This window comes from Sorex araneus, chromosome 5 (assembly GCF_027595985.1).
Source record: "Sorex araneus isolate mSorAra2 chromosome 5, mSorAra2.pri, whole genome shotgun sequence".
Classification (NCBI taxonomy): Eukaryota; Metazoa; Chordata; class Mammalia; order Eulipotyphla; family Soricidae; genus Sorex; species Sorex araneus.
Window position 1 is genome coordinate 172,470,939 of NC_073306.1, and position 27,424 is coordinate 172,498,362.

The 27,424-nt window shown below is 45.4% G+C and overlaps 1 protein-coding gene across 1 annotated transcript in view; it reads right to left on the reverse strand.

The window, feature by feature from the left end:
* PDS5A (PDS5 cohesin associated factor A) overlaps positions 1-21,578 on the reverse strand; it is a 94,253-nt gene extending 72,675 nt beyond the window's left edge. Inside the window, exons 1-2 of the mRNA XM_055138666.1 lie at positions 21,269-21,578; positions 20,268-20,445 (exon numbers count right to left, since the gene is read on the reverse strand). Coding sequence (XP_054994641.1) covers positions 20,268-20,405 — 138 coding nt within the window. The 5' untranslated portion in view covers positions 20,406-20,445; positions 21,269-21,578. The remainder of the gene's footprint in view (positions 1-20,267; positions 20,446-21,268) is intronic.
* Positions 21,579-27,424: the final 5,846 nt, after the last annotated feature.

Here is a 27,424-nt window from a genome sequence, read left to right on the forward strand (position 1 = left end):
ACCAACTAAGGCATCAACTGGTATATTTAAATATATAGCTTTACTGCTCTGGTCTTAAGCAGATCAGAATCCCTTTGTGCACTGTGTTCTTTATAAATACTACTGCCTTTTTGTAGATCAATCTCTTCTTACCTCATTTACCTGAATTTATTATGTACCTATGAGAATTTAAAAAGTCAATGGCACAGCTGATAATTTTTCTTCTTCAGAATTGTCTTTTAATGCGCTATGGCAAATTATCTATTTGCATTAGAATTTCTTGCTTTGAAAGAATGGGAAAGGAAAACCAAAGTAGCTTACAGTCCACAGCTGGATATATAAAACATTTGTAAAGTGGAAGAGAAGCATTAAGACTAAGTTTAGGGCCGGAGCGATAGCACAGCGGGTAGGGCGTTTGCCTTGCACGCGGCCGACCCGGGTTCGATCCCCGGCATCCCATATGGTCCCCCCAAGCACTGCCAGGAGTAATTCCTGAGTGCAAAGCCAGGAGTAACCCCTGAGCATCGCTGGGTGTGACCCAAAAAGCAAAAAGAAAAAAAAAAAAAAAAAGACTAAGTTTATAAGAGACAGGTATTATTATCACATAAATATTATTATTTATGGTAAACAAATGTTGTGAGCTTAAAGGTTATTTGCCCTGCGTCATAATCCCAGGGAGTATTGAAGAATGGGAAGAAAGTATTTACAGATGCTGAAAAATAAATAAATTAGAAGAAGTTTGGGCTGGAGAGGGTATTAAGACACTTGCCATGCTTGTGGCCCACACCCCTTTTATCACAGGTTCTGTATGTCTGTTTCCCCCAAGTACCACAAGGCAGAATTACTGTCCTACACCAAATAAGTTTATCCAAGGGCATAGGGATAGCTCAGTGGCAAAGTGCCTGCTTTGCAAGTTTGATCCCTGGTACAGTCCCGTATGTGCAAGACAACTTCTCACAATTATCAGGATGGAAGCAGTAACTAAAAAACTTTTCTCTATTGAGAAACCTGATTTAACAAGTATCCTGTCAATTATTCATCTCTTCAAAGAACCAATTTTTGGCATTACTTCTCACTTTGTATGGGACTATTCCTGGTGGGGCTTGGGAGATCTTAGAGGGTGCCAGGGATGGAACCCAGGTTGATGAAGTGCAAGGCAAGCATATGGTCCACTTCACCACATCCTTATCTATTCTTAAGGTATCACATTCTTTTTTTGCTTTTGGGTCACACACAGTGATGCTCAGGGGTTACTCCTGGCTCTGCACTCAGGAATTACTCCTAGTGGTGCTGGAGGAACCATATGAGATGCCAGGGATCGAACCCAGGTCAGCCTCGTGCAAGGCAAACGTCCTACCCGATGTCCTATTGCTCTGGCCCCAGGTACCCCACATTCTTTTTTTTTTTTTTTTTTGGGTCACACACAGCAATGCTCAGAGGTTACTCCTGGCAGTGCTCGGGGGACCATATGGGATGCTGGGAATTGAACCCGGGTCGGCCGTGGGCAAGGCAAATGCCCTACCCGCTGTGCTATCACTCCAGTGTCCTGTCCACTTTCTTTAGCATCTAAGTTGTTATTCTTTTTCTCTAAGAGGGTAGACACTTAACAGTAATGGTAAAACTTTTCTAATTTAAGCATTCGAAAGATTATCAGAATAAATTTTCCATTAAGTCTGCTTGAGCCATAGTCTACAAACTTTTCCATTTTCATTTATTTAAAAATATTTTTGGGGGCTGGAGCAATAGCACAGCGGGTAGGACATCTGCCTTGCACGCAAAAGTCGACCCGGATTCGATTCCCAGCATCCCATATGGTCCCCGGGAGCACCGTCAAGAGTGATTCCTGAGTGCAGAGCCAGGAGTAACCCCTGTGCCTCGCCAGGTGTGACCCAAAAAGCAAAACAAACAAACAAAAAAATTTTTGAAGGCCAAAGAGATAGTATAGCAAATAGGGTGCTTGATTTGCACGCAGCTGACCCAGGTCCAATCCCTGGCATCCCACACAGTTCCTTAAGCCAGCCCGGCGAGATCCCTGAGCGCAGAGTCAGAAGTAACCCCTGAGTACTGCCAGGTGTGACACATCGCCGGGCTGGATAGTATACTGGGTATACTGGGTAAAGCACAGGGCTGACCTAAGCTCAATCCTCAGTTCCATACCTGCCTCCCCACAAGGAGTGATCCCTGTGCACAACTGGGTGTGACTGTCTCCCCTCTAAATGAGCAGCACTAGCTACAATAGTCAAAATCTGGAGAATATAAGACTAGATGATTGGATAAACAAGCTGTGGTACATACATGAAGTAGATTACTACTCAGCTATAACAAAAACCAAAGTCATGCAATTTGCTGCTACATGATTGGATGTGGAGGGCAGTAGAATGTGTAGGGTGCTTGCCTTGCACACGGCTGCCTTAGTATGATCCCTGGTATCCCATATGGTTCCCTGCCCACCAGGGTTGATTCCTGCCTGCAGAGCCACAAGAAGCCCTGACCATTGCTGGGTGTGACCCAGAACACCAATAAAACCAGCTCCCCACAAAGGAAACCCCCCAAATAAAAAAAAACACAAAACAAAACAAAAACAAAGGAGAGGGACAGAAAACAGTATGATCTTTCATATCTGGGATATAGTATAGCACTGTAGTCTCATTGTTCATCGATTTGCTAGAGTGGCACCAGTAACATCTTTGTTGTGAGACTTGTTACTGTTTTTGGCATATCGAATACGCCACGGGTAGCTTGCCCGGCTCTGCCGTGCGGGGGAATATTCTCGGTAGCTTGCCGGGCTGTCTGAGAGTATCGGAAGAGTCAAACCCGGGTTGAAATAGTGCAAGGCAAATGCCCGGCCCGCTGTGCTAAGAATTGGTTACTGTAGGAAACTTATTACAGGGGGAGTTGGGATCTGAGGGGGAGAAAAAAATGGGGAAACACTGGGAACAAAGGAAGGAGACATTCTGGTAGAGGGTTGATGTTAGAATATTTCTGTTTTTGAAACCCTACCATTACCAGTACTGTAAACCATGGCATCTAAAATAAAATTTAAAAAAAGAAAAAATGAGAAAGATGAGCTGACAAATATAGGGAAATTCCAAATAAATTTCTAGGTATTTCCTGGGTATCCTTTGTATTAATCTTCATTAAATTCCCTAAAATTATATAACCACTATGTATAATATTAATTTAAAATATGAGATTGATCCGATGGTCCACCACATGAATGAGTCATGTACATTTGAAAACAATTTCCATTTCAGGGGTTGGAGTGACAGTACAGCGGGTAGGAAATTTGCCTTGCAAGTGGCCGACCTGGGTTTTGATCCCCAGCATCCCAAATAGTTCCCCGAGCACCACCAGGAATAATTCCTGAGTGCAGAACCAGAAGTAACCCTGTGCATCAACGGGTGTGACCCAAAAAGAAAAAATATATAAATAAAAATAAAATTAGAATTTCCATTTCTAAGCACAGGGAAAAAACTCAAAGGGCTGGAGCACATGCAAGAAGTGACCTCTGATCTAAGGGGAACCCAAGAGCAATACCAGATGTGACCAAAAAACTTAAAATAAAACAATCAGTATTTCTGGGGCCAGGTATCTGGCTCAAGGATAGAACACATGGCTAACACATGAGAACCTGGGCTTCAATCCCAGGAATCACACACTGAGTGGGCAGAGATTATTTTTCTGCTACTACCCAATGGATTATCCTATAAATATCAATTAGGTCAAATTCAGTGGTATTTTTAAAGACCTCTTTCATTTCTATCTACATGTTTACTCATCACTGAGAACAGCACTAAAATTTCCGCATGTAACTATGGATTTCATTTTCCTTGTTTTAGTTGTTAGTTCATATGTAGAAAGTTGTTACTAAATATATGTATATTTAGCACTGGTATTTTCTTAGGCCTTAATCCCATTATCATTATGACACTACCACTTGTTTAAAGTCCACTTTTTACTGCTTCTTTCTTTCTTTCTTTCTTTCTTTCTTTCTTTCTTTCTTTCTTTCTTTCTTTCTTTCTTCCTTTTTCTTTCTTTCTTTCTTTCTTTTTTTGGTTTTGTTTTTTGGGTCATACCTGGCTCTGCACTCAGGGATTACTCCTGGCGGTGCCATATGGGATGCTGGGAATCGAACCTGGGTTGGCCACTTACAAGGCAAACGCACTACCTGCTGTGCTCACTCTAGCCCCTCTCTCATTATTTTTAAAAGGGTTAACTGAGGGGCTGGAGAGAATACAGCCCCCGTAAGCCAAAGGCACGATTTTTCATAAAACTACTTCACATGCCATCCACAAGTATGAAGGGCCATTACACCAAAAAGACCAATATAACTTTAGGTTTTCCTATAATACCCTCAGTTTTAATTTGTTAGAATAACTCACAGCACTCACCAACCTGTAGGTTTAGTGATTATAGGTCAAGGTTTTCAGGAGGTTAGAGGAAGAGGAGATAAAGAAGTTCCATGGAATTTGAAAAATCATTCTCACAGTACATCAATGTGTTTAGAAACCGGAAAGTTCCTTCTGAACCTAAGTATCTGGAGGTTTATTGTGGCTTTATTGTCCGAGCACAAATGACTGTTTCATTGTCATATGACGACTTAATTATTAGCATCCTTCCCCCCAACCACAGGAGGTCATATAACTGAAAATTCCAACCCCTAATCACATTCTTGGACTTTCTGATTATTAGCCATCATGCAAAACTTACCTATGTGCCAGGCCAGAACTATCCTATTAGCAAAACAAATACCTTCCCACCACTCAGATTCTGAAGCTCTAAGCTTGAAGTGATTACAAAACTAAATACAGATTATATTGTATTGTATATTTTAAATACGTGCAATCTACTGTACTTCAACTGTAACTCAATTTGGCTGTTCGTATGTTTTTAAGTCATTTCAGAGTGTGGGGCAAGTATAGGAGAGGAGTGAAAAACCTTTAATTCCCTACTGGTAAATTTAAATTAACTGTTAAAAAAGTTCAAAATAAGAGCCATGGAGATAGTAATACAGGGTTAAGACACTTGCCTGCATGAGACCCATCCCAGTCCAATCCCCAGAATGACCAGGAATGATCTCTGAGCTACAGTCAGTCCCAGAGCACTGTGGGGGGAAACCAAACATTTCAAAAAAAATAAAAAAGTTCAATACTAGCCAGAGAGCTTTATAAAATCTTAAAGAGTATTAAAAAACTTTTAAAAGAACTTTTGAAAAATTCAACACACAGTTGCCAGAGAGATAGCACAACATGTAAAGCACTCCGTCTTGCATGAGGCTTGCTCAGGCTTATTTTCAGGTGCCCCATATGGTACCTGACACCTGCCAGGAGTAAGCCTGGAGTACCATAGCCATGTGGCCCCCAAACCAAAAACAGCTAATATTAAAAACAGAAGTTCAACAGAGAGGGACCAGAGACAAAGTATAAGAAGGATAAGGCCTACCATGCAGTTATGGGCACAACCCAGTACTTTGTCTTGGATATTAAGGCTTTTGTCTGAAAGAAAAATTGTATAGGATTGTCTATAGCTAAGTACTTTTTTTGGGGAAGGTTTTTGAGTCACAGCCAGCAATGCTCAGGGACTACTCCTGGCCCTGTACCAGGAATCACTCCTGGCAAGCTCTGGAGACCACATTTGAAGCCGGGTCGGGCTCATGGAAGGCAAATACCCTACCTGCTGTACTATTGCTCCAGCCCGAATGTCTATATAAAGCTTCTTAAACAGTGTGTTGTGACCCTATATGGGGTTGTATAACTAACTGGATTCACAAAAGAATCTGGCAACAATAAAAAGTTTATGAGCTACAACCACCAAAACCTGATTCAAAATCAAATTGGGTACTAGCAGCATTCATGCAATTAAAGTTCAGGAGTCAAAGCTGGAGACAGAGTACAGCAGAGACATAGTAAAGTGGGGAAGGCACTCGTCTTCCACGCAACCAACCTGAGTTTGATCCCAGGCACTATATCCCCCAAGTTCACCCAGGAGTGATTCTGGAGCAAAGAGCTAGAGAAAGCTCCAAGTACAGTGGTTTGGCCAACAAAACTGTAATAAACAAAGACAAAATAATCAATCAAGTTTAAGCAGTCTGGGTCCTGCAAACCCTTATTCACAGAAGACCAAAGAGTGTCCAAATTTATGTTGATACAAAAAAAACAAGGCAAATTAGTCAGACTAGTAATATTCTGCCAGTAAAAGGTGAAAAGTAATACACAGAACATGGATAAATCTCAAAAACATAATGTAATGAAAAGAGCTTCCACAAAGTACACAGTAATGCACGATTCTAATATGGAATTATAAAGGAACAAAACTACTTAGGTTTAAAAAGTATAAATTTTGGGCAGAAGAGATAGTTGTTTGCCTTGCATGTGGCCAACAAAGAAAGGCTCGATCCCTGGCACCCCATGTGGTCCCCTGAGCCTGCCAGAAATAAAAAACCAAAAATCAAAAAAGTGAAACTCTTGCCTCTCTGGGGGTGGTAGAGGCAGGGTACATGAGAGACCTTCAGAAGAAAAAATGTTCTATAGTGTAAGAATTAGATAACATGAATAATCTGTTTAAAATCAGCATACAGGAGGCTAGAGAGATAAGATACCACGAGAGGTAATGAATACTTAACTCCTGTACCCTGCACTATCTCCAGTCCTCAGTATAAATTTTATCCTTCCTCACACAGAACGGAAACAGTGAACTTTAATGATATCTGTGCTTAAATATTTATAGAGGTAAAGCATACTTTTTAAAAAATACCCCTCACTTTTATTTTTTTTTTAAATAAGGATGAGTGATGTGTCTAGAGATAGCTTAGTGGATAAAAATGCCTATGCATTCAATCATTTGTCAAGCATGATACTGGTAGCATCTGAGATCCCCAGTGTCACAAACCATTTTTGATCACACAACTAAAGCTGCACCCCAATGTAAGGGAAAAAAGGATGTGCAAGCATTGTATCAAGGAGTGAGCACTATAACCAGAATGTACCGGGATAATGAAAAAAGAAAAAAAAAATGCAAGCTCTTTGGTATGTGTAAGCACTTGTATAAAGCAGCTCAACTCCTGGCAAACACTTTCATTAAGCGTCTCACCCTTAACAGAAGCATTAACAGAGAAAGAGAAGGGAAAAAAAATTTTTTTTTTTTTTTTTTTTTTTTTGCTTTTCCTCGGTCACACCTGGCAATGCACAGGGGTTACTCCTGGCTCTGCATTCAGAATTATTCCTGGCGGTGCTCAGGGGACCATATGGGATGCTGGGGATCAAACCCAGGTCAGCCACGTGCAAGGTGAACACTCAAGCCACTGTACTATCGCTACAGCCCAAGAAGGAAAATTTTTAAAATTCAAGTGACCAGAGAGATAGTGTAAGAGTAAAGCACTTGCTTGCACACAGATTTCATCTATCCCCAGCACAGCATCAAGTAGGTCCACTGAGAACATAGCCAGAAGTCATCCCTGTACACAAAGCTAGGAATAAGCCCTGAGCATAGGCGAGTACAGCCCCAAAACAACTAGCAAAATAATGAACACATACAAATGTTCATATATACAAAGATAAAACAAAATACAGCAAATCCAGCTTAACCATTTAAGAACTGATTTAATTCCTCACACTAATAACTTAGTAAGATTGCCACTCAGTCCCAGAAGTAAGTTTGCTGAGGTGCTTAAACAAGATTTACCTAAATTACAGACTTTATTTACTTTTTTTTGAGGGGGGGAGGCAGGCTACACTCAGGCACTGTTGAGGCTTAGTGTGTCAGATATCACTCTTGGCACTGCTTGAGGACCATATGATATGCAGGGGATTGAACCAGGGTCAAATGCCTGCTAGGCAAGCATCCCACCAACCCCATACTGAATTTCTGTACATAAAGTTCAGCATGTAATCAAAACCAGAGATGATTCCTGAGCATCGCTGGGTGTGGCCCCAAAACAAAACAAAACAAAACAGAGATGAGCAGGGAAGACCCATCACCAAGATATAAATAGATGGTCCATGTGTGAGGTGTGAAGGCTCAAACTCTGGAATTCCCCACAACCTAGCTCAGGCTCAGGGTATGTAATTTATTTTCTTCCCCTCTCCCCTCCCTCCCTCATTTCACAACTGAAAGTACTTCATTATCCCAGTAGTGCTGGAGTACGGTTGCCCGTTGTTCATCGATTTGCTCGAGCGGGCACCAGTAATGTCTCCATTGTGAGACTTGTTACTATGTTTGGCATATCGAATATGCCACGGGTAGCTTGCCGGGCTCTCTGAGAGGGATGGAGGAATTGAACCCAGGTCGGCCGCATACAAGGCAAATGCCCTACCCACTGTGCTATCGCTCATTACCCATATTCTCCAAAAGTTCTTTGAAAGGGGCCAGGTCTGGGCTGGAGAGAGAACTGGCTGGCTGGTAATGTGCTTGCCTTGCAGATGGTTGACCCGGGTTTGATCCCTAGTACCCCATTATATTTCCTGAGGTCGGCAAGAGTGATTCCTGAGCAGAGCCAAGAGTGAACCCTGAGCACCGATCGGTATGAATAAATAAATAGGACCAGAGAGACATTATAGCAGGTATTTGCCTCACACAAGGACACTGCAAGTAGTGATCTCTGAACACAGAGTCAGAACTAAGCCATGAGCACTGCTGGGTGTGCCCCACCCCTGCACCAGGAAAAGTATGATGAATACTTTTTGTATGTTTTAATATAGTGGGAAATGTGGAAAATAACCATTAAAAATGGGAAATTTCAGCAGAGAAATGAGAACTATCAAACTGTAACACTATCAAACAAGATATGTACAAGCAAAGAGAGTGAAAAATGAGAAGTATCTGAAGATTACTGGTGGAGTATGTGTCAATACAATAAAATTAAGCAAGATAGCCAAGAAATTCAGAGAACCAAAATGAGGTAAATTCAAAGAAAACACAGAGATGAACAAAGGGAAAATCCTAGGGGTAGCGAGGAAAGTAATCTCAGTGAACAGAAAATAGGGCAATTTGCTAATTGAAATTTAATTACCCTTATATATTTTAAGCACTATCAATTTGAAGAAAAACAAAAGTGAAGTGATAAGTAATAAAGCAACACAAATACTTCATTTTTGATGATTCAGAAGTCCCACATCAATTGCATCACATAACAGTGATTACTTCTAGAATGACAAGTTTTTGAAAATGCTTGGAGGCCAGGACTGGAGAGATATACTACCGAGTAGGAGAAAAGATTCAATCTGACAACCAATTTCCAGTTTGCAAAGCACTTACAAAATTTAAAAAACAAAACAAAAAAACATAAAAAAAAAAAACCTCCACCCACTCCAGATTTACCACCATGTAAATGGCCCAGCTTCTAGTCTAGCTTCATGACTAAACTCCAGAGAAATGCCAAGTTAATGAAACTCATGTGTACAACACTGGTCTGAAGGCTGAAATCTCTGGGGCACCCTTGGGAGAGGGTGCGAAGAGTCCCTGCCCTGCTGGATCCCCATCAGCCACAAAAATCTTTGCCAACCTCCACTGTTTCGTGACTAATCTTGGAAGAGTTGCTAAGCCATGCCGGTGAAACTCACAGGTACACACGTCTTCGGCTGAAAACTCTGGGGTCCCCTGAGAAAGGGCAGGCCAAGAACTATTCCAGTTCTACAGATACTGAAGCTCTTGGAGCACACTTACATAGCACTGCAACGTAAGTGGGATCCCCAAATCCCACAATACACATGGTTCAGGAAGAGCACAGCAACTTCTATGGGAACATAGCACAGAAGCCAACTAAACTCAGTAAGAGAAACAAAGAATACAGAAGCCCCAACTAACAACAAAGAGCTCAGTAAATCATCAGAAAACAACTTTAATAACCCCACTGTGAGATATAACAATTTCAACATACTTTTATTGAATTATTTTGATAATTCCACTTACCATTTTGTTCTAACAAGCAATATAAATTATTTTGTGCCTACCAAGGAGGTAGGCTTTGAGATGCTGGAATAATAATGAAGGGAACACTGAATGCCGAAAAACTGTATTTTGAACAATTTTGTAAACCAGTTTAAGTTAAAAAAAAAAATGAAGATGAGAAGTTGAACAAATAGTCCCTCAAAAAAAATACATAATGGGTATGTGTATATGAAAAAGTGTATATGAGGAGCCAGAGAGATAATATAGCAGATAAGATGTTTGCCTTGCATGTGGTAGACCCAGGTCTGAATGGGTCTATCCATCTGTGTTCAGATGGCTGAACACAGAGTCAAGAGTACAACCAGGTGTGGTTTCAGAACAAAGAAAAAAGAAAGAAAGAAAAGGTATACTACAGAGGTATATGAAAATGCTCTTCCCCATTTATCAGGGAATTGAAAATCAAAACAAGGTACCACCGAGTAACAATCAGATTTGCACACATCAAAAGAACAGAAACAAGACTAGAAAGATGTTCAATGGGCTGAATGGAGCGCATGTAGGAGGTTTATAATCGGTCCCTTAGCACTAACAGAACCTAATACCAGGCACTGCCACAAGCAACCCCTTGTACCACCTGATGGGGCCCCAAAACAATACAAACAAAAGACACAGAAAAGTGCCAGAGTGACAGTACAATTGGTAGGGCAGGCAGCTGACCTGGGTTGATCCTTGGCACCCCATATGGCTCCCTGAGCCCACCAGGAGTGATCCCTGAGTTCAGAGCCAGAAGTAAGCCCTGAACACTGCTAGGTGCGGTCCTCAACACCACACCCAAAAAACCATGCATTGATAAGGTAAAATAATAGCGCTAAAATGATAAATAGCATGGAGGTTCCTAAGGTTAAAAGTGGAACATGGGCTGGAGAGATAGCACAGCGGGTAGGGCGTTTGCCTTGCACGCGGCCGACCCGGGTTCAAATCCCAGCATCCCATATGGTCCCCTGAGCACGGCCAGGGGTAATTCCTGAGTGCAGAGCCAGGAGTAACCCCTGTGCATCGCCAGGTGTGACCCAAAAAGAAAAAAAAAAAAAAGTGGAACAGCTACATCTGATCTAGCAATGAGACTTCTGGGCACATATCCAAAAGAACTGAAAACAGAATTGAAAAGACATGTATACACATAACCATATGTAGCTTTATGCTGAACAACCATGAGTAAAAGCAACCAAAATATCTGTTAACAGAAGAATTGATAAAAGAATGTCATAAAAGCCATAGGCACATTCTGACACATACATCCATTACGCTATTTTGTTACTTTCACCTAAACTACACACACACACACACACACACACACACACACACACACACACGGGCCACCACCATAGTTTCTAACTCTAATAAAATACTATACAGCCTTTAAAAAGGAAATTGTGACATGCTAGAACATGGATAAAAGGCTTTATGCTAAGTAAAGTCAGCCACAAAATGACAAATACTATATGCCATTACTATGAAAAATCTAAAGTAGGTAAGTGTTTGCCACGGTCTGGAGGTGGTGAGGAGGGTAAACAAGTGAAATATAAAGCTGTTTAATTGTTTCCTAGGATGAGCAAGTTCTACAGATCTGTTCTCTTAACAATGTGAAGTCAGCACTGCTGCACTATAAACTTTAAAATGGTTACTATGGCTACTTTTTGTTATTTTTAACACCCCTCCAAAAAATCCCCACCAATAGGGTTTACTAGGCACTTTGGTAGTGGTAAGGCGTGGTAACTGTACATTAAAACCATAAACATTAACACTATCAACAACTAGTAACTACAACAAAAATCAACTGCATTTAACAGTAAAAACAGTATATATATATATGTAGAGATATATAGTATCTCTATATATACACTCAACACATACAACATAAAATAGAATACAAATAGAGGGCCACAGCGATAGTACAGTGGTAAGGTGCTTGCCCTGCATACAGCGATCTAGGTTGGATCCCTGGAACCTCATATGGTCCACCAAGTGCCACCAGGAGTGATCCCTGAGGGCAGAGGCAAGAATAAGTCCTGAGAACCTCAGGATGTGATCCCCTCCCCCCACCCAAAATACAAATAGACAAATAAACCAGTTGCTGGGCCACAGAGACAGCTCAATGAACTGAAAGCATATTCTATGTGCAGAAGGCCCGGATTTGATCCCTGTACAGTATGGTGCCCCAAGCATTAGTCTGGGAGTCGCTAGCTTCACACCCAAAATACAAACCAACTGTATATGAAATGGTCAACATAACCTCTCAGGTAAAAGCAATTTAATTTCAAGTAACTAACAACATGAAATACAACTCATAACCTTAATGGCAAAGAAAGAAACCACCAAAAAATTCTTGTAAGTATTGGTATAGCGCTCTATATTGGGCCTATAATAGGAATAGATTGATGTTAAGGGAAAACAGGATTTATATTACAAGAGAAAAATGATATAAACATGGGATGAACGAGATTTAGAGAAGACTTTAGTGTTAAGATTTCAAGGGTATCAGTACAAACTCATTTCAAATATATCTGGGAACCCACAGAAATTGTGCACGGGCTCAGAGAGTTTCCCTTGCAATTGTATGGTCACAAAGCCGAGAGTCCCCACCATGTGCTTAAGTTATAATCCTGGCAGTTACACTGTCTTTAATATCTAGTGCCACAAGTAATATTCAGTCACACAGTGTCAAGTGTATGAGCACCACAAAAGGTTATGTCCCCCCCCATAAACACAATAAAAATGTACATACTCCAGGGCCAGAAAGAGTAATCTCTCATAAGCACATGCATGTGCACTATAGCAAGTCCAGCAATTTCCACAACCATAATTGGTGTGCCTCAACTAACATCCATGAACCCCAGCAAGTAAACACAAGTGCAGCAAATAAATAAATAGCAAATAAAGAAAGCATCTTAGAGTATGCAAATATGGCAACCTGATGTGTGACCCTCAGCAAGCACAACTACAAAGTCATGTGTGCAACCCTCAACATAGCAACAACAGACGGAGGGGACAAAATTAAATACTGAACAGAAAGATGGCTAAAGAACTCAAGTGCATATTATGCATATAGGAGTCTTAGATCCAATCTGACACTACAGGTTCCCTTAAGCACCACTAGGAGTGACTCCTGAGTATAATAGCAGGAAGTAACTTCTGTGTACTACCAGGCATGGGCCCCCGACCAAAACAACACACACACACACACACACACACACACACACACACACACACACACACACACACACACACACACACACACACACACACACACGTATGCAGGAAGTAACTTCTGTGTGCTACCAGGCATGGGTCCCCGACCAAAACCACACACGCATGCATGCACGCACGCACACACGCACACGCTTAATTTTCCTAATAGGGCCTAACAACATTACCATCTAGTAGTAATGTGATCCCAATGCCCAGATCTGGCTTTTAATTACCACTACCTTCTAAAATGGAAAAAGAAGTCTTTGGTAAAAAAAAAAAAAAAAAAGTTTACCCATTGGGGCTGGAGTGATAGCACAGTAGGGGTAGGGCATTTGCCTTGCACATGGCTGAGCCGGGTTCGAATCCCAGCATCCCATACGGTCCCCAGAGCACCGCCAGGAATACTACCTGAGTTCATGAGCCAGAACTGTGCATTGCCGGGTGTGACCCAAAAGGAAGAAGAAAAAAAAAAAGCTTATCCAAATTTAGGGCAGGGAAGCACAAGGTGGAAAAAAAAACCAAACTTGCATGGTGGGACTGAAGGAGAGGAGCGGCTCACATCCCGCAGTGCTCAGGGCTCAAACCTGGGCATGGGAATGGCAAAGTATGCCAACAGCCTTTTAAGCTATCTCTCAGTCCAAGGTAATCTTGTACCTGAAACCAAAGAAGCTCAAAGACTAAATGAGACATGTTAAAAAGACACCGTATGTTTCAAAAGGATACTGATGTCCAAGGACCTACAAGTGTTCTATTACTGAGCTACATCCTAGGTCCTCCATTTGGACAATTTCAGTATTAAAAACTGGAAAGACTAAATAGTTATAGTAACTTGAATAAAGAATCCACGAGTATATTTTTAAATGGGTCATGAGGCAGGATGTTCTCTACAGAGTACCTGTGAATATATGTAGAAGGAATGATAGAATAGGAAAAAGGGAGCCAGAATGATAGTACATTGAGTAGGGTGCTTGAATTGCCTGCTGTAAAAATAAGATTCTATGCTTCAGTTCACATATGGTTCCCCAAACATTGATAGGGATTGTAATACCTGAGCACAAAGTCAGCAGTAAACCCCGAGCATAGTCGGGTGTGCCCCCCCCAAAAAAAAAACATAAAACAAGGCACCTGCTTTGCTTTGGCTAACCTGGACTCGATCCTCAGCACCCTATAGAGTTCCATCAGCACTGCCAGAAGTAACACCTAAGTGCAGAGTCAGGAGAAAGCCTTGAGCACCACCGAGTGTGGCAAGAGGGGAGAAAAAAAAGCCTCAGAATAAGTAAGGGCCTGAGAGATAGTAAAGGTATAAGGTATACTTGTGTTGCATCCCAATGATCCTCATCTGAATCCTGACACCACAGTGTCCCAAGGGTGACTACTGAGCACAGATCCAGCAATATCACGAGTCTCCCAAAATACCACCACCACCACCACAAAAAAGAACCAACATTTAATAAACACCAATGTGAATGCTAGAATTGTTGGGAAAACAATTATCCTTATAAACTTGAAACTCAAAAAGTCACCTTAAACTGCAAAAGAGTAGTGAGGGAGAAACATCAGAGGTCGGCCAACTGTAATCAAGTGATGAAGTTACATAAACATTAAGACAAAATGACATTATGCTTCTTCTAAAATGATGCAAAACTAACTATACAATACTACTCGAGTAGTATATTTGTGGAAAAATGTTCAATTTAAATCTTAAAATGATAAAATGAGATAAAACCATTTTATAGAACTCCTATAAAATAACACTTCAAAGGCCAGATAAATAGTACAAGTGTTAAACAACTGTCTTGCATGCAGCAGATGCCAATTTAATCCTCAACATCACATATGATTTCCCCGAGGACCATTATAGGTAGCTTCTGTCAGGTGTGACACACCCCTCCCACCTCTACCAAAACAACACTGCTTTAAAAATACGAGTACCAAATGTGGCCCTGGAACCCCCAGCACCAATGGGTTGAACATCACCACAAAAACAGGCTAACACTGAACGACCTAGACTGAGTTTCCAAGTATTATTGCCAGGTGTGGCCCCTGGATCACCTGAGCACAGCTTGAGAGGCCCTCCCCAAACAGCATACGGAAAACATTTTTTAAATAAGGGTAGGATAAGGGCCCAGGAATGCAGTTCAGTTGCAGAGCACCTTGAAGACCTGAGGTTGAGACATGGATCCTCTGCACTGCCCCACATGCCAAGTGGTATTCCTGTAGCACTATCTATACTGCCTAGCTCTCATCACAGTGAAACCAAGTGTAAAAGCGTAGCAAACAAGTGAACAACCCCCCAGTGTGCACATCTAAAGTGGCCATAGACAAGCATTGAAACCAAGCATGTGTGAGCTCCGGGTTATCTCAACAACTTCTATAAGCACAGTAAAGGGAAGTGGGTGGGGATAGACAATCCAGTTCAATCCCCAGCAGCATAGGGTCCTTCAGTACTGCCTGGTGTGTGGCCTTGAAGGCTTCTAAAGCGAGACTGCTGAGTATGCCACCCCCTGCATACAAGGCAAATGCCCTATCCGCTGTACTATCTCTCCAGCCCCAAGAATAAACCTACCTTTTGTTTATTTTGGTTTGGGGGCAAAACCAAGCAGTGCTCAAGGATCAGCCCTGGCAATGCTCAGAGAACCATCTAGGGTACAAGAAATCAATCCTAGGTTGGCCACACGCAAGGCAGTGGTTCCCCACCAGAACCACCTCTCTAGCTCCCTTACCTGACTTTTCTTTTTTCTTTTTTTTTGCTTTTTTTGGGTCACACCCGGTGATGCACAGGGGTTACTCCTGGTGGTGCTCAGGGGACCACCAGGGGACCATATGGGATGCTGGGATTCAAACCCGGGTCGGCCGCGTGCAAGGCAAACGCCCTACCCGCTGTGCTATCACTCCAGCCCCTCCCTTACCTGACTTTTAATCTCATTTGTATTTATATGACATATGAAAGTTCCTACTATGTTATAATGATAATGAAACAATTGAATTTACAAAACTTACCAGTAACACAAAAATTATAAACAATAAAACAGTGAAATGGTACTGAAAATCAGGCTTCCAATGAAACATTAATAATTAAAAGGCTGTATCAGAAGTATTGCAGGTAGGGAGTTTGCCTTGCCTACAGCTGACCAGGTTCTATCCCTGGCACCCATATAGTTCCCCAAGTACAGCCAGGAGTGATTCTTGAGCACAGAACCAGGAATAAGCCTAAGTAACGCCAGGTGTAGCCCAAAAACTGAAAATAATTTAACCATACAGGGATCCCTAAAAAAGTACAAAATCAAAGTAGACAGACAATATAAAAACGCTCAGAATTCAGGACAGAGAGTTTAAAGCAACTTGCCTAGCAAGTTTCTGACCCTGCTTCAATCCCAGCACCCTGAGCACAGAACCAGGATTAAGTCCTGAGCAATGCCAGAACAACAGAATCTTCATTGACATGACTGGGTATGTAGCTATTAATACAAGCCATACTTGTATTAATATTAACCCAGGGTTCACTCTCCAACATTATAAATCCCAGTCAAAAGAAAAAGAAGGTGGGCTGGAGCAATAGTACAGCAGGTAGGGCGTTTGCCTTGCACGCGGCTGACCCGGGTTTGATTCCTAGCATCCCATATGGTCCCCCAAGCATCACCAGGAGTAATTCCTTAGTGTAAAGCCAGGAGTAACCCCTGTGCATCGCCGGGTGTGACTCAAAAAGCAAAAAAAAAAAAAAGGGGGGGGGGAGGGAACCTTGATAGAGCAAAAGTTGATACTTAAGTATTTCTGATATTCAATGGACAATTATAATCTTAATACTTGACTGAGTCTCTCAACCAACGTACAACATATCTGATATGGTACCAGAGAAAAAATTACGGTTCTAGAGAGACAGCACTGAGTTCCAGTCCTTCACACTATCTCCGCAAACTAACAGGGCTTACTCTCGGTAGTACTCAGGGAACCACATGGAGTACCAGAGGCTGAAGTGAGGCAGGTCATAGGCAAAGTAAGTGCCTTATCCTCTGTAGTATCTCCAGCCCTCTCCGTTTTATTTTTTAAAAAATATTATCTGGGACAGAGTATATATATAGTGGGTGGGGTGTATGCAGCTCTCCTGGGTTCTATCCCTGGCATCCTGAGCACCACTGGGGTGACCCATAACAAAACAAAACATCACCCACGCCCCCCATCTTCATCGAAAAAAAAGTAACAAGTCTCACAATGGGGAGTTTAGTGGTGCCAGCTGGAGCAAACTGATGAAAACAAAACATAAAGACCGGGGCTGGAGCGATAGCACAGCGGGTAGGGCGTTTGCCTTGCACGCGGCTGACCCGGGTTCAAATCCCAGCATCCCATATGGTCCCCCGAGCACCGCCAGGAGTAATTCCTGAGTGCAGAGCCAGGAGTAACCCCTGTGCATCACCGGGTGTGACCCAAAAACCAAAAAAACAAAAACAAAAACATAAAGACCTTTAAGGATCTTACTTCCCAGTTTTGTATTTTGTAATTCTTCAGTACCTCAAGACCTTCAATAGAACACTAAGTATCAATCACCTAGCTATAGTTTCAAAGTAAGCTTTACGTCTTACTTCTTCCAAAGAGGCAACTAGTTGTGGAACCTAATTAGATGTAAAGACTAAAAAAAATGATAGTAAGTACAACTGGTAAGGTGCCTGTCTTGCACAGAGCAGACCCAGGTTCAATGCCCCCTCTCCCAGGTCCCAAAGAGCCTCCCCAAACCCAGCCAGAAATAATTGCTGAGCACTGCAAGGTGTGCCCTCACCCTCCCTCCCCCAAAGTGCTAAAGAAACATTTTAAATATTGAGTAAACACTTGCAACACTTAAACATTTACTAGAGGCAATATCAAACTCAGAAAGCAAATGTGGACTGGGAATTCTGTGCATAGGTAGAGTGTAGGTCTTCATGAATGAAGCTCTGGGTTCCGTTCCCAGTACAGCGAAACAGAAAGAATCTTAAGAGCAAAGTAACAAGATCATACTCTAACAACACATCTAACCAAGCTGTAAAATGACCAAGATAGCACTAAAATTGACACTGTCTGATTCTCTGAAAAGTCTTTCAGATCCTTCCCTAAACTCCACTGTCATGATGATAGCACTAATTCAATTATCCTTCATCTAGATTGGCATTTCTCAACCAGGAGCCAACCAACTATGAGTCCCCAGGTATGCCAAGTGGGCCACAGGAAAAACTGAAGGAAAAAAACAACAACAAAAAACGGGGATGAGAAATGATAGCAGCAAGACTACCAAGGGGATCAAGCAGTAGGAAGGGGGCCCACAAAGTTGGTACAGGGCCACTAGCTGAAGTAAGTTAAGGGCCAGAATGCTAGTACAGTGGATAGGGTTCTTGCCTTCCACACAGCCATCTCAGATTTGATACCCAGCATCCCTTATGGTCCTCAGAGCATCGCCAGAGTAAGCCTGAGGAATGCCAAGTGTGGCCCAACCCCCCAAAACAGATGAGTTGGCTGAGAATCACTGTATTTGATCCCTTAGGAATAACACAACAGTTGGTAAGGCTGTGACTAAAAACTACAACCATGTTGGGGCCTGAGCGATAATATAGCAAGTAGGGCATTTGTTGTGCACACAACCCACCTGGGTTAGATTCCACTAGCCCCGCAAGGAGTAATTCTTCAGTACAGAACCAGGAATAACCCCTAAACATTGCTGGGTGTGACCCAAAAAACAGAAACGACCAACTCCATGCCCAGAAGCAATCTTGACCTTAAGACCACCAAGCTTAAACCAAATAAGTTCTATTTCCTGCCTCCCCCTTTTCGTTTTGCATACCCAAATATGCTTGGGGTATCAAGTGGTGTCTGAGATTAAGGGCTGCCCTGTGGCATCAGAACATGCATTCTGGTGCTTTGAGCTATCTTCCTGGACCCAAGCTAACACTTTTAAAAGACGTATCTTTTAAAGAGTTGTCATTAGGACCTGTGAGATAAAACGGTACAATAAGTAGAGCACTTGTGTTGCATGTGGCTGATCCAGGTTTGATACCCAGCACCCCTGTATGGTTCCTGAGTTTGCCAGAAGTGAGTGACCCCTGTGCACAGAACCAGAAGTGAGCCTTGAGCACAGCTGGGTATGGCCCAAAAGCCAAAAAATAAACAGAGTTGTCATTTACTCAAGCCAGAATCTTTTAAAAGTTCTCCTGTCAGTTTAACTATGATATATACATATTTAAATTTCTGAATATTAGAAAATTGTGACAACTGAAGTATGTTTTCGGTGCTTAAATGAGTCTCCTCAAAAGCTTATCAAAAAAAGAAAATTGGGGGGGCTGGAGAGATAGCACAGCGGGTAGGGCGTTTGCCTTGCATGCGGCCGACCCGGGTTAGATTCCCAGCATCCCATATGGTCCCCTGAGCACCGCCAGAAGTGATTCCTGAGTGCAAAGTCAGGAGTAGCCCCTGAGCATCGCCAGGTGTGACCCAAAAAGCAAAAAAAAAATTGGGGACTGGAGATATAGAACAGCAGGTAGGGAAATCTGCCAACCAGAGTTCAATCCTTAGCAGCACAAAGGATCTCCCAAGCTCCACCAGGAGTGAGCCCTGAGTACTGCTGGGTGTGGCCCAAAAGCTAAACAAAAAGAAAATGATAAACTTGGGTGAGAGGACCAGGGTGTCTGTCCTCTATATGGCTGACCCACAGTTTCATCCCACCAGGGCATAAGTTTTCTGAGGGCCACCAGGTGTGGCATGAGAGCACATATACATACAAAACAATAAAACAGGAAGCTTCTTAGGTAAATTATAATCCACATTTAAAGTTGTGAGCAACTGTTAACTAGTATTCCTTTATCCCTAGACAAACAAAACCAAACCTTAAACCTGTTAACAGAATAAATGCACCCGACACACATCTGAAACAGATTAAATGCCAACACTTTTAATGTATTATAATAGTTAAGAACTTTGCCCCAAACAAAGCACTTTTCTTTTGGGGGGGAAGGCGGGGAGGAAGAACAAGTGGGGACTGGCTCGACCACAAACACAGAGCACTTGCAAGAGCAATAAAATAAATATTTTTCTCCCCTCCAAAATAAGACTCATCTTCACAACCACCACCCCACCCAGGTTGCAAACTCGGTGCGAAGGCCCCGGCGTGGGCGCGGGGGTCCGCGCTGCCTTACCTTCAGCCGCTTGATCATCTCGTCCGTGGTGATCTTGTCGGTGATCTCCTTCACCCCGGGAGGGTAGGCGATCTTGCCGTCGGCGCTCACGACGCCGCAGAGGGCAGTGGCAGGCTTGGGCTGCGCGGTGAAGTCCATCCTGGGGGACAACTTTTCTTCCACGGTCCTCTACCGGCCTCTATCGGTCAGAAAACAAAAGTTCAGCGGCCAAGGGGCGACTTTGTAACCTCTTTTTCCATTTTCAAAAAAAACCCTCCAGTCGGCCAGGGGCCCTCGGCTCCGGCGAGGCCCGGGGTGGCGGGGGGGTGGGCTGGGCGGGCTCCCCGCGGCGCCCCCGGCCCCGGCCGCCCCCCAACCCTGGGCGCGGGCCCGGCTCGCCCCCCGCCCCCACCCGCACCCCCTCCCCGGCCGAGCAGTGCCCGGAGTTGCCCCATCGGCCGCTCACAATGAGATCTCGCTCCCCGGGCGCCCGGGCCCCACGCTGGGTGGGCTCGGCCCCCCGGGAGGCGCCCCCGCGGGCCCCGCGGCGCCGCCGGCCCGCCCGGCCCGTGGCCCTCCGGGGCAGGCAGCCGCGAGGCCTAGAGGGCTCGGCTTAGGCCGCACAAGTCGGGACCCCGCCGGCCCCCGCGGCGCCGCGCCGGCCCCGGCGCCCACCGACGCCCGCGCCGGGCTCGAGCGCCGGGACGTCGCGCCCCCCGCGCCCCCGGCCCGCGCGCCGGCCCCCGCGGCGGCGGCGGCGGGAGCAGCGCGCGAGCCGCCCCGCAGCCCCGCGCCCGCGGCAGGAAGCGGCTGACGCGGCTCCGCACTTCGCATTTTGTTCCTTCAACTTCGCTCGGGGGACCCCGGCGGCCCCCCGCGGCCCTGGGCGGCCCCCGCGCGCGCGGGCCCCGCCGCGGCCTGCCCGGCACCCCCCCGGCCGGCCCCGCCGGGCCGCGGGCCCGCGCCCCCCCGCCCCGCTCCGGCGCCCCTTCCGTGCCTCCCGCCGCCGCCGCCGCCTTTACCTCCTCCTCATGCGGGCGGAAGGGGCGCCGGCCGCCGGGCCTCTGTCAGGTGGTTGCGCCGCCGCCGCCGCCGCCGCCCTCGCGGGCTGCCACACAAAGCGGCTCCGCGGGTCCCGCCGCCGCCGCCCGCCCCGGAGCGCCTGGGGCCGGCGGAGCCGAGGAGGAGCAGTCGCGCCTCGGGGGGAGACGCGGGGCGAGCGCGCCGGGCGGGGAGACACTGCCGCTCTCCGTCCGGCCGGGGAAGAGCAGCCTCGGCGCCGCCGCTCCGGGCGCGGGAGCGCGTGTGTCCGCCCGGAACCACCCCCACCCCGGCCCGCCCGCCCGCGCCGCCGCCGCCGCCGCCGCCCGCGCCCCGCGCCCCGCGCCTCGCGCCGGCCGGCCCCGCCGAGCCGGCCCCGGACGCCCCCTCAGAGCGGCGCGCGCGCCCGGCCGTCCGTGCCCCCCGGGAGCCGGCGCCTCGCGCACACCGCGGCCGGTCACGCGAGCCGAGCGAGAGCACGCGAGAGCAGGGCGCGCGCCGAGCTCCCTCCCCTTCCTCCGCCCGCCGAGCCTCCGCCTCCCTCGGGCCCGACAGCGCCGCCACCCGGTTGGCGCCAAGATCTGCGGCGCGAAACGCCTCCGGGAGGACTCGACCCGAAAAAGCCGGAGGAGGAGGAGGGGGAGGAGGAGGGGAGGAGGAGGGGGAGGAGCTTGGCGGAGAAGAAGGAGGAGCCGGGGTGGCGGGAAGCTTAGCGGGGGTCCCTGGGAAGGCTCGCAGGCCGTGCGCAAGTACCGGAGGTCGCCGAGACCGCTTGGTGACTTCGGGAGGCTCTTCACCCCGCGGGGTCGTGGACGGGGCGGGATGAAGGATGGTTCATTGGTGGGCGTTATCTGATTTCCTCTCCGGGGACTGAAGACCCGCAAACGGAGGGAAAGTTTTGGAGCGTGGCGCAGCGTGGGCTGCTCCGAGTCCTGTGGCTCAGCCGCCGGAGTTTGCCCTCCCTCCTTTTGGATCTCTAAAATTAATCTTCTGAAAGCTGGGAAATATGCAGATAGCTTTGACGCTCATAGTTCTCGAAGTACGGGCTGAAACCTAGGTCTGGGGGGTTCCACTTCCAAATCTGGAATCTTGGGGGTCCCAGAAGTAAACGTTTTTAGAGAATTAGGCAAATGGTTCCTGTGGAAATGGAAAATGCATTTTTTAAAAAACGCTTTAAACAGAACCCACTGGTCCCCCAAAAAAGATCTTTTCATCGAAAGAAGAACCCCATATAAAGACTTATGAGCAAATTTAATGTAAGCAACAGAAGAAAATTATTCTCAGGAATCAAACCTACATAATTTCAGAAGACAAAGTTGAAGAAAAAAATAGGATAATAGGAAATAGCATTCAGCTCTTGCCACTGATCTCTTCCATAGTTTAAAATATCTGATTGTTTTTGTAAATTTTTAAATATTTTTGATATCCATTCTTTATCCTTATTCTTAAAAATAGAGATACTGCATTCATGGAATTATTTTTAAAATAGTACACAAGGGAACTATGGTCTTGCAATCTAACAAACCCTAGTTGCTGAGTTGCTAGAATTTGGGCCCAAATCAGTGCTTTGTTATTGAACGTTAAGAGCAGAGAACAAAATCCATTTAACATTGTCTTCCAAACTATAAAATCGACCCAATCTCTGCCCCTCCACCCCCACCCCTGTCTGTCTGTCTCTCTGTCTCTTTCTCTTGGACTGCACCCAGCAGGAACTACACCTAACTTCGTTCTCAAGGGTAGTACCAGGGATTCCCGGGGTCATTCCTGGTAGTGCCAAGGATCAAAGTCAGGCCTCTGGCATTCCAAGCATGTGCCCCAGTCCATTGAACTATCTCCCCAGCCCTGGAACTGAATTGTTAATCCAACTTTAATTAATTTAGTTAAAATGAAAAAATCTAAACAGATACAGGAAGTTATTGGCTCCTGCATTGCAGGGTGCAGTACTAGAGTACACAATTTGTAGTAGTTTGCAGAGAAAGAAGCTAGAAGAGAAATTGTGTTCCTACTGAAAGGTATAGCAGGGCAGGTAGGGCATTTGCCTTGCACATGGCCGACTCGGGGTTCCATTCCTCCGTCCCTCTTGGAGAGCCCGGCAAGCTACCAAGAGTATCCTGCCTGTATGGCAGAGCCTGGCAAGCTACCCGTGGTGTATTCAATATGCCAAAAACAGTAACAAGTCTCACCATGGAGACGTTACTGGTGCCTGCTTGAGCAAATTGATGAACAACGGGACAACAGTGCTACTAAAAGGTATGGCTGTGGAATCGTTTTTAAAATATGCACTGAGGGCTGGAGGGCTGGAGTGATAGCACAGTGGTAGGGCGTTCACCTTTCACGCGGCCGACCTGTGTTCGATTCCTCCATCCCTCTTAGAGAGCCCGGCAAGCTACGAAGAGTATTACGCCCGCACAGCAGAGCCTGGCAAACTACCCGTGGCGTATTGGATATGCCAAAAACAGTAACAATAAGTCTCACAATGAGAGACGTAACTGGTGCCCGCTCGAACAAATGGATGTTCAACGGGGTGACGGTTACTGGGGGCTGGAGAGCTATTACAGTGGGCAGGGTGCTTGCCTTGCACACAGCTGACCCAGGTTCTATCCCCAGCCCACTACACTATCCCTGAGCCCTGCCAGGAGTTATCCCTGAGCACTCAGCCAGGAGTAAGCCCCTAGTACACCTGGTGTAGCCCCAAAACCAAACACATTGTGCTGGAGAGAGAAAACAGGAGTTAAGGTGCTTGCTCTACCTAATGCAACCCCCATTAGAGCCCTAGTTACACTAGCACAGGCAGGAACAACCCCCAAACCCAGAGCCCAGAAGAACCCCAACCACTGCTGGGACTGACCCTGGTTTGATTCCTGGCACCTCTGATCTCTTGAACACTGCCTGGAGCAACCTCTAAAAGCAGTCTGGAGTAGCTCCTGAGCGCTGCTGGACATGGGCCAAACTGCCACTCCCAAAGTATATGCATGCGGGACATGTGGCTCAGCTAGAGTGCCTGCCTGCCTTGCTTGAGGGAAACTGCCAGTTTGAGCACAGACACTTGCAATGTTGCTGAGTAGGAACCCTGCTCCTGTGGTGTGTGAACACCACTAACATATATGCAAGCCCTGAGACCCATAGCAGAGGAAGGGAGGGGAAGAAAAAGTAACAATAGAGGGCTAGAACAATAGTACTGTGGGTAGGGCACTCAGAGGCAGCTGACCCAAGTTTGATCTCTGGCTTGCCATATATTCCCCAGAGCCCACAAGAAGTCACCCCTGAGCTCAGAGCCATGAGCACAGCTAGATGTGGCCAAAAAAAAAAAAAAAAAAAACCAAGAAGAGGCTGAAATGACAGTACAGTGGATGGGGTATTTGCCATCCACTGGAGGTGGGTTCAGGGCAGGACCAGAGTTCAATCCCCAGCATCTTATATGGTCCCCTTAGCACTGCCAGGAGTAATTCCTGAGTGCAGAGCCAGGAGTAACCCCTGAGCATGGCCTGGGGTGGGGGTGTGCAGCCCCAAGGGGGGGCCCCAACCCAGAAAAAAATGAAAGTAACAATAGAGCCAAATAAAACATAGATGTTTGGGGCTGGAGTGATAGCACAGCGGGTAGGGGGTTTGCCTTGCACACGGCTGACCGGAGTTCGAGTCCCAGCATCCCATATGGCCCCCTGAACACTGCCAGGAGTGATTCCTGAGTACAGAGCCAGGAGTAACCCCTGAGCATTGCCAGGTATCACAAAAGAAAAGAAAGAGAGAGAGAAAGAGAGAGAGAGAAAGAAAGAAAGAAAGAAAGAAAGAAAGAAAGAAAGAAAGAAAGAAAGAAAGAAAGAAAGAAAGAAAGAAAGAAAGAAAGAAAGAAAGAAAGAAAGAAAGAAAGAAAGAAAAGTAACTATATAGTTAACTCTAGACTGAATCATTTTGAAGAGATGGTGGGGGAATCACCAGGGCTATATCCTGTGTAGCTCAACAGACTAGTCAGTGTTGGGGATGGGGCCCAGAGCCTGGTGCATGCCGGGGACTCTCTAGCCTTTGATCTACCTTACCAGACCTGCAAATTATTCTGTAAGGGGATAAAATTAATAAACAGCAGCATATTGGTTTCAGGTGAACAATTCATTGCTTGATTTTATTGCAAAATGATCACAGTAGGTCTAGGTAATATCTATTAGCACACTTAGTTACAAATTTTGTACTTTCTTTTCTATCTTTCCCCCCTTTCTTTCTTTTTCATGGAATCACCTTGAGATACACACTTACAAAGTTGTTCATGATTGGGTTTCAGTTTTGTAATGTTCCAACACCCTTCCCCACACCAGTGTATGTTTCCCTCCACCAACGTCCCCCGTTTCCCTCCTGCTCCCCCCATCCCCAGCCTGCCTCTGCGGCAGACCTTTCCCTCTCTCTCCCTCTTTTTCCTTTTTAGGTTCTGTGGTTGCAATACTGTCACTGAAAGGTTATCACATATATCACTTTACCTCCTTTCAGCACTCAGTTCTTGTCCTGAGTGATCATTGCCAATTATCGTTGTGGTAGCACTTCTTTATCTTCCTTTGTAGAGAGTGGGCGGTGCTCACAGGGATCATGCATTACTGGAGCTTGAACCCAGGGCTTCCCCATGCAGCCTTGGGTTCAGGCCCTTTGAACCATTTCTTCAGCTCCCAAGTTTGTACTCTATTTTCTTTTTTGTTTTCCTTCATTCCCCTGCCCCCCCCCCCCCAGTGCCACATACCCCAATGCTCAGTGATTACTTCTTGCTCTGCACTTAATAATCACTCCTGGTGGTGCTCAGGGGCCCACATAGGATGCCGGAGATTGAAGCAGGTACCTCTCCAGCTCCTAGTTTTGTATTCTTATGATGAGAACTTTTTAAGATGTACTCCCTTAACACTACCCCCGCCCCAGTAAGATGTACACTCTCCCCAGCACCACCATAAAAAGAAAGATCTACTCTCTTGGCAACTGTCAAATATACAATGGGGGTGCCAGAGAGATAGGACAGTAGGCAGGGTGCTTGCCTTGCAGGCAGCTGACTAGGGTTTGGTCCCCTGCACCCCATATGGTCCCTGAGCATCGCTAAGAGTGATCTCTGAGCGCACAGTCAGGAGTAAGCCCTGAGCACTGCTGTGTGTGGCTCCAAAATGAACAATAAATCAAATACATTGCAGTATTTTTTTTTTGCCTTTGGGGTCACACCCGGCAATGCACAGGGGTCACTCCTGGCTCTGCACTCAGGAATTACTCCTGGCGGTGCTCAGGGGACCATATGGGATGCTGGGATTTGTACCCGGATCGGCCGCGTGCAAGGCAAACGCCCTACCCGCTATGCTATTGCTCCAGCCCCCACATTGCAGTATTATTAACTATAGTTCTCAGGCTATACATTATCCCTTATGGTTTATTTATTTAATAAATGTGTGGCATTCAACTCCCCCCATTTGTTTTACCCCACCCCACCTCTAGCGACCACCAATCTGTACTCTGTGTCTACAGCTTGGTTTGAATCACAGATACATAGATTGATTAGTATTCCACATTGAAGTGAGATGTTTTGGTAATTCTATTTATTAATGTTTTTTAGCTATTTCTGCTGTTTTCCACAGAGGCTGTCCCAGTTTAAAATCCCACTACCAGGGACTGGAGCAATAGCACAGCGGGTAGGGCGTTTGCCTTGCACGCGGCCGACCCGGGTTCTAATCCCAGCATCCCATATGGTCCCCTGAGCACCGCCAGGAGTAATTCCTGAGTGAAGAGCCAGGAGTAACCCCTGTGCATCGCCGGGTGTGACCCAAAAACAAAACAAAAAAAATAAAAATAAAAATAAAATCCCACTACCAGAGCTCAAGGTGGCCTCTTTCTCCACCTCCTCAGCAACATTGGTGAATTTTTGCCTTTTTGATATTAGTCATTCTGGCAAGTGTAAGGTGATATCTCACTGTGATTTCTATTTCTTTTTTCCTGATGATCAGCACACAGATTACAAACATGAATCATCCATGTTTGTCACAGAAAAAAAGAAACACTATGTCAGAGTAACTTGACAACTGAAAAAAGAAAAGAAAAATTCATAATTTAATTAATTAATTTTAGTGTATTTCCAGATTATTATTTGGCTTCTTAGCTTAAATTAGCAAAACTTAAATAAATTT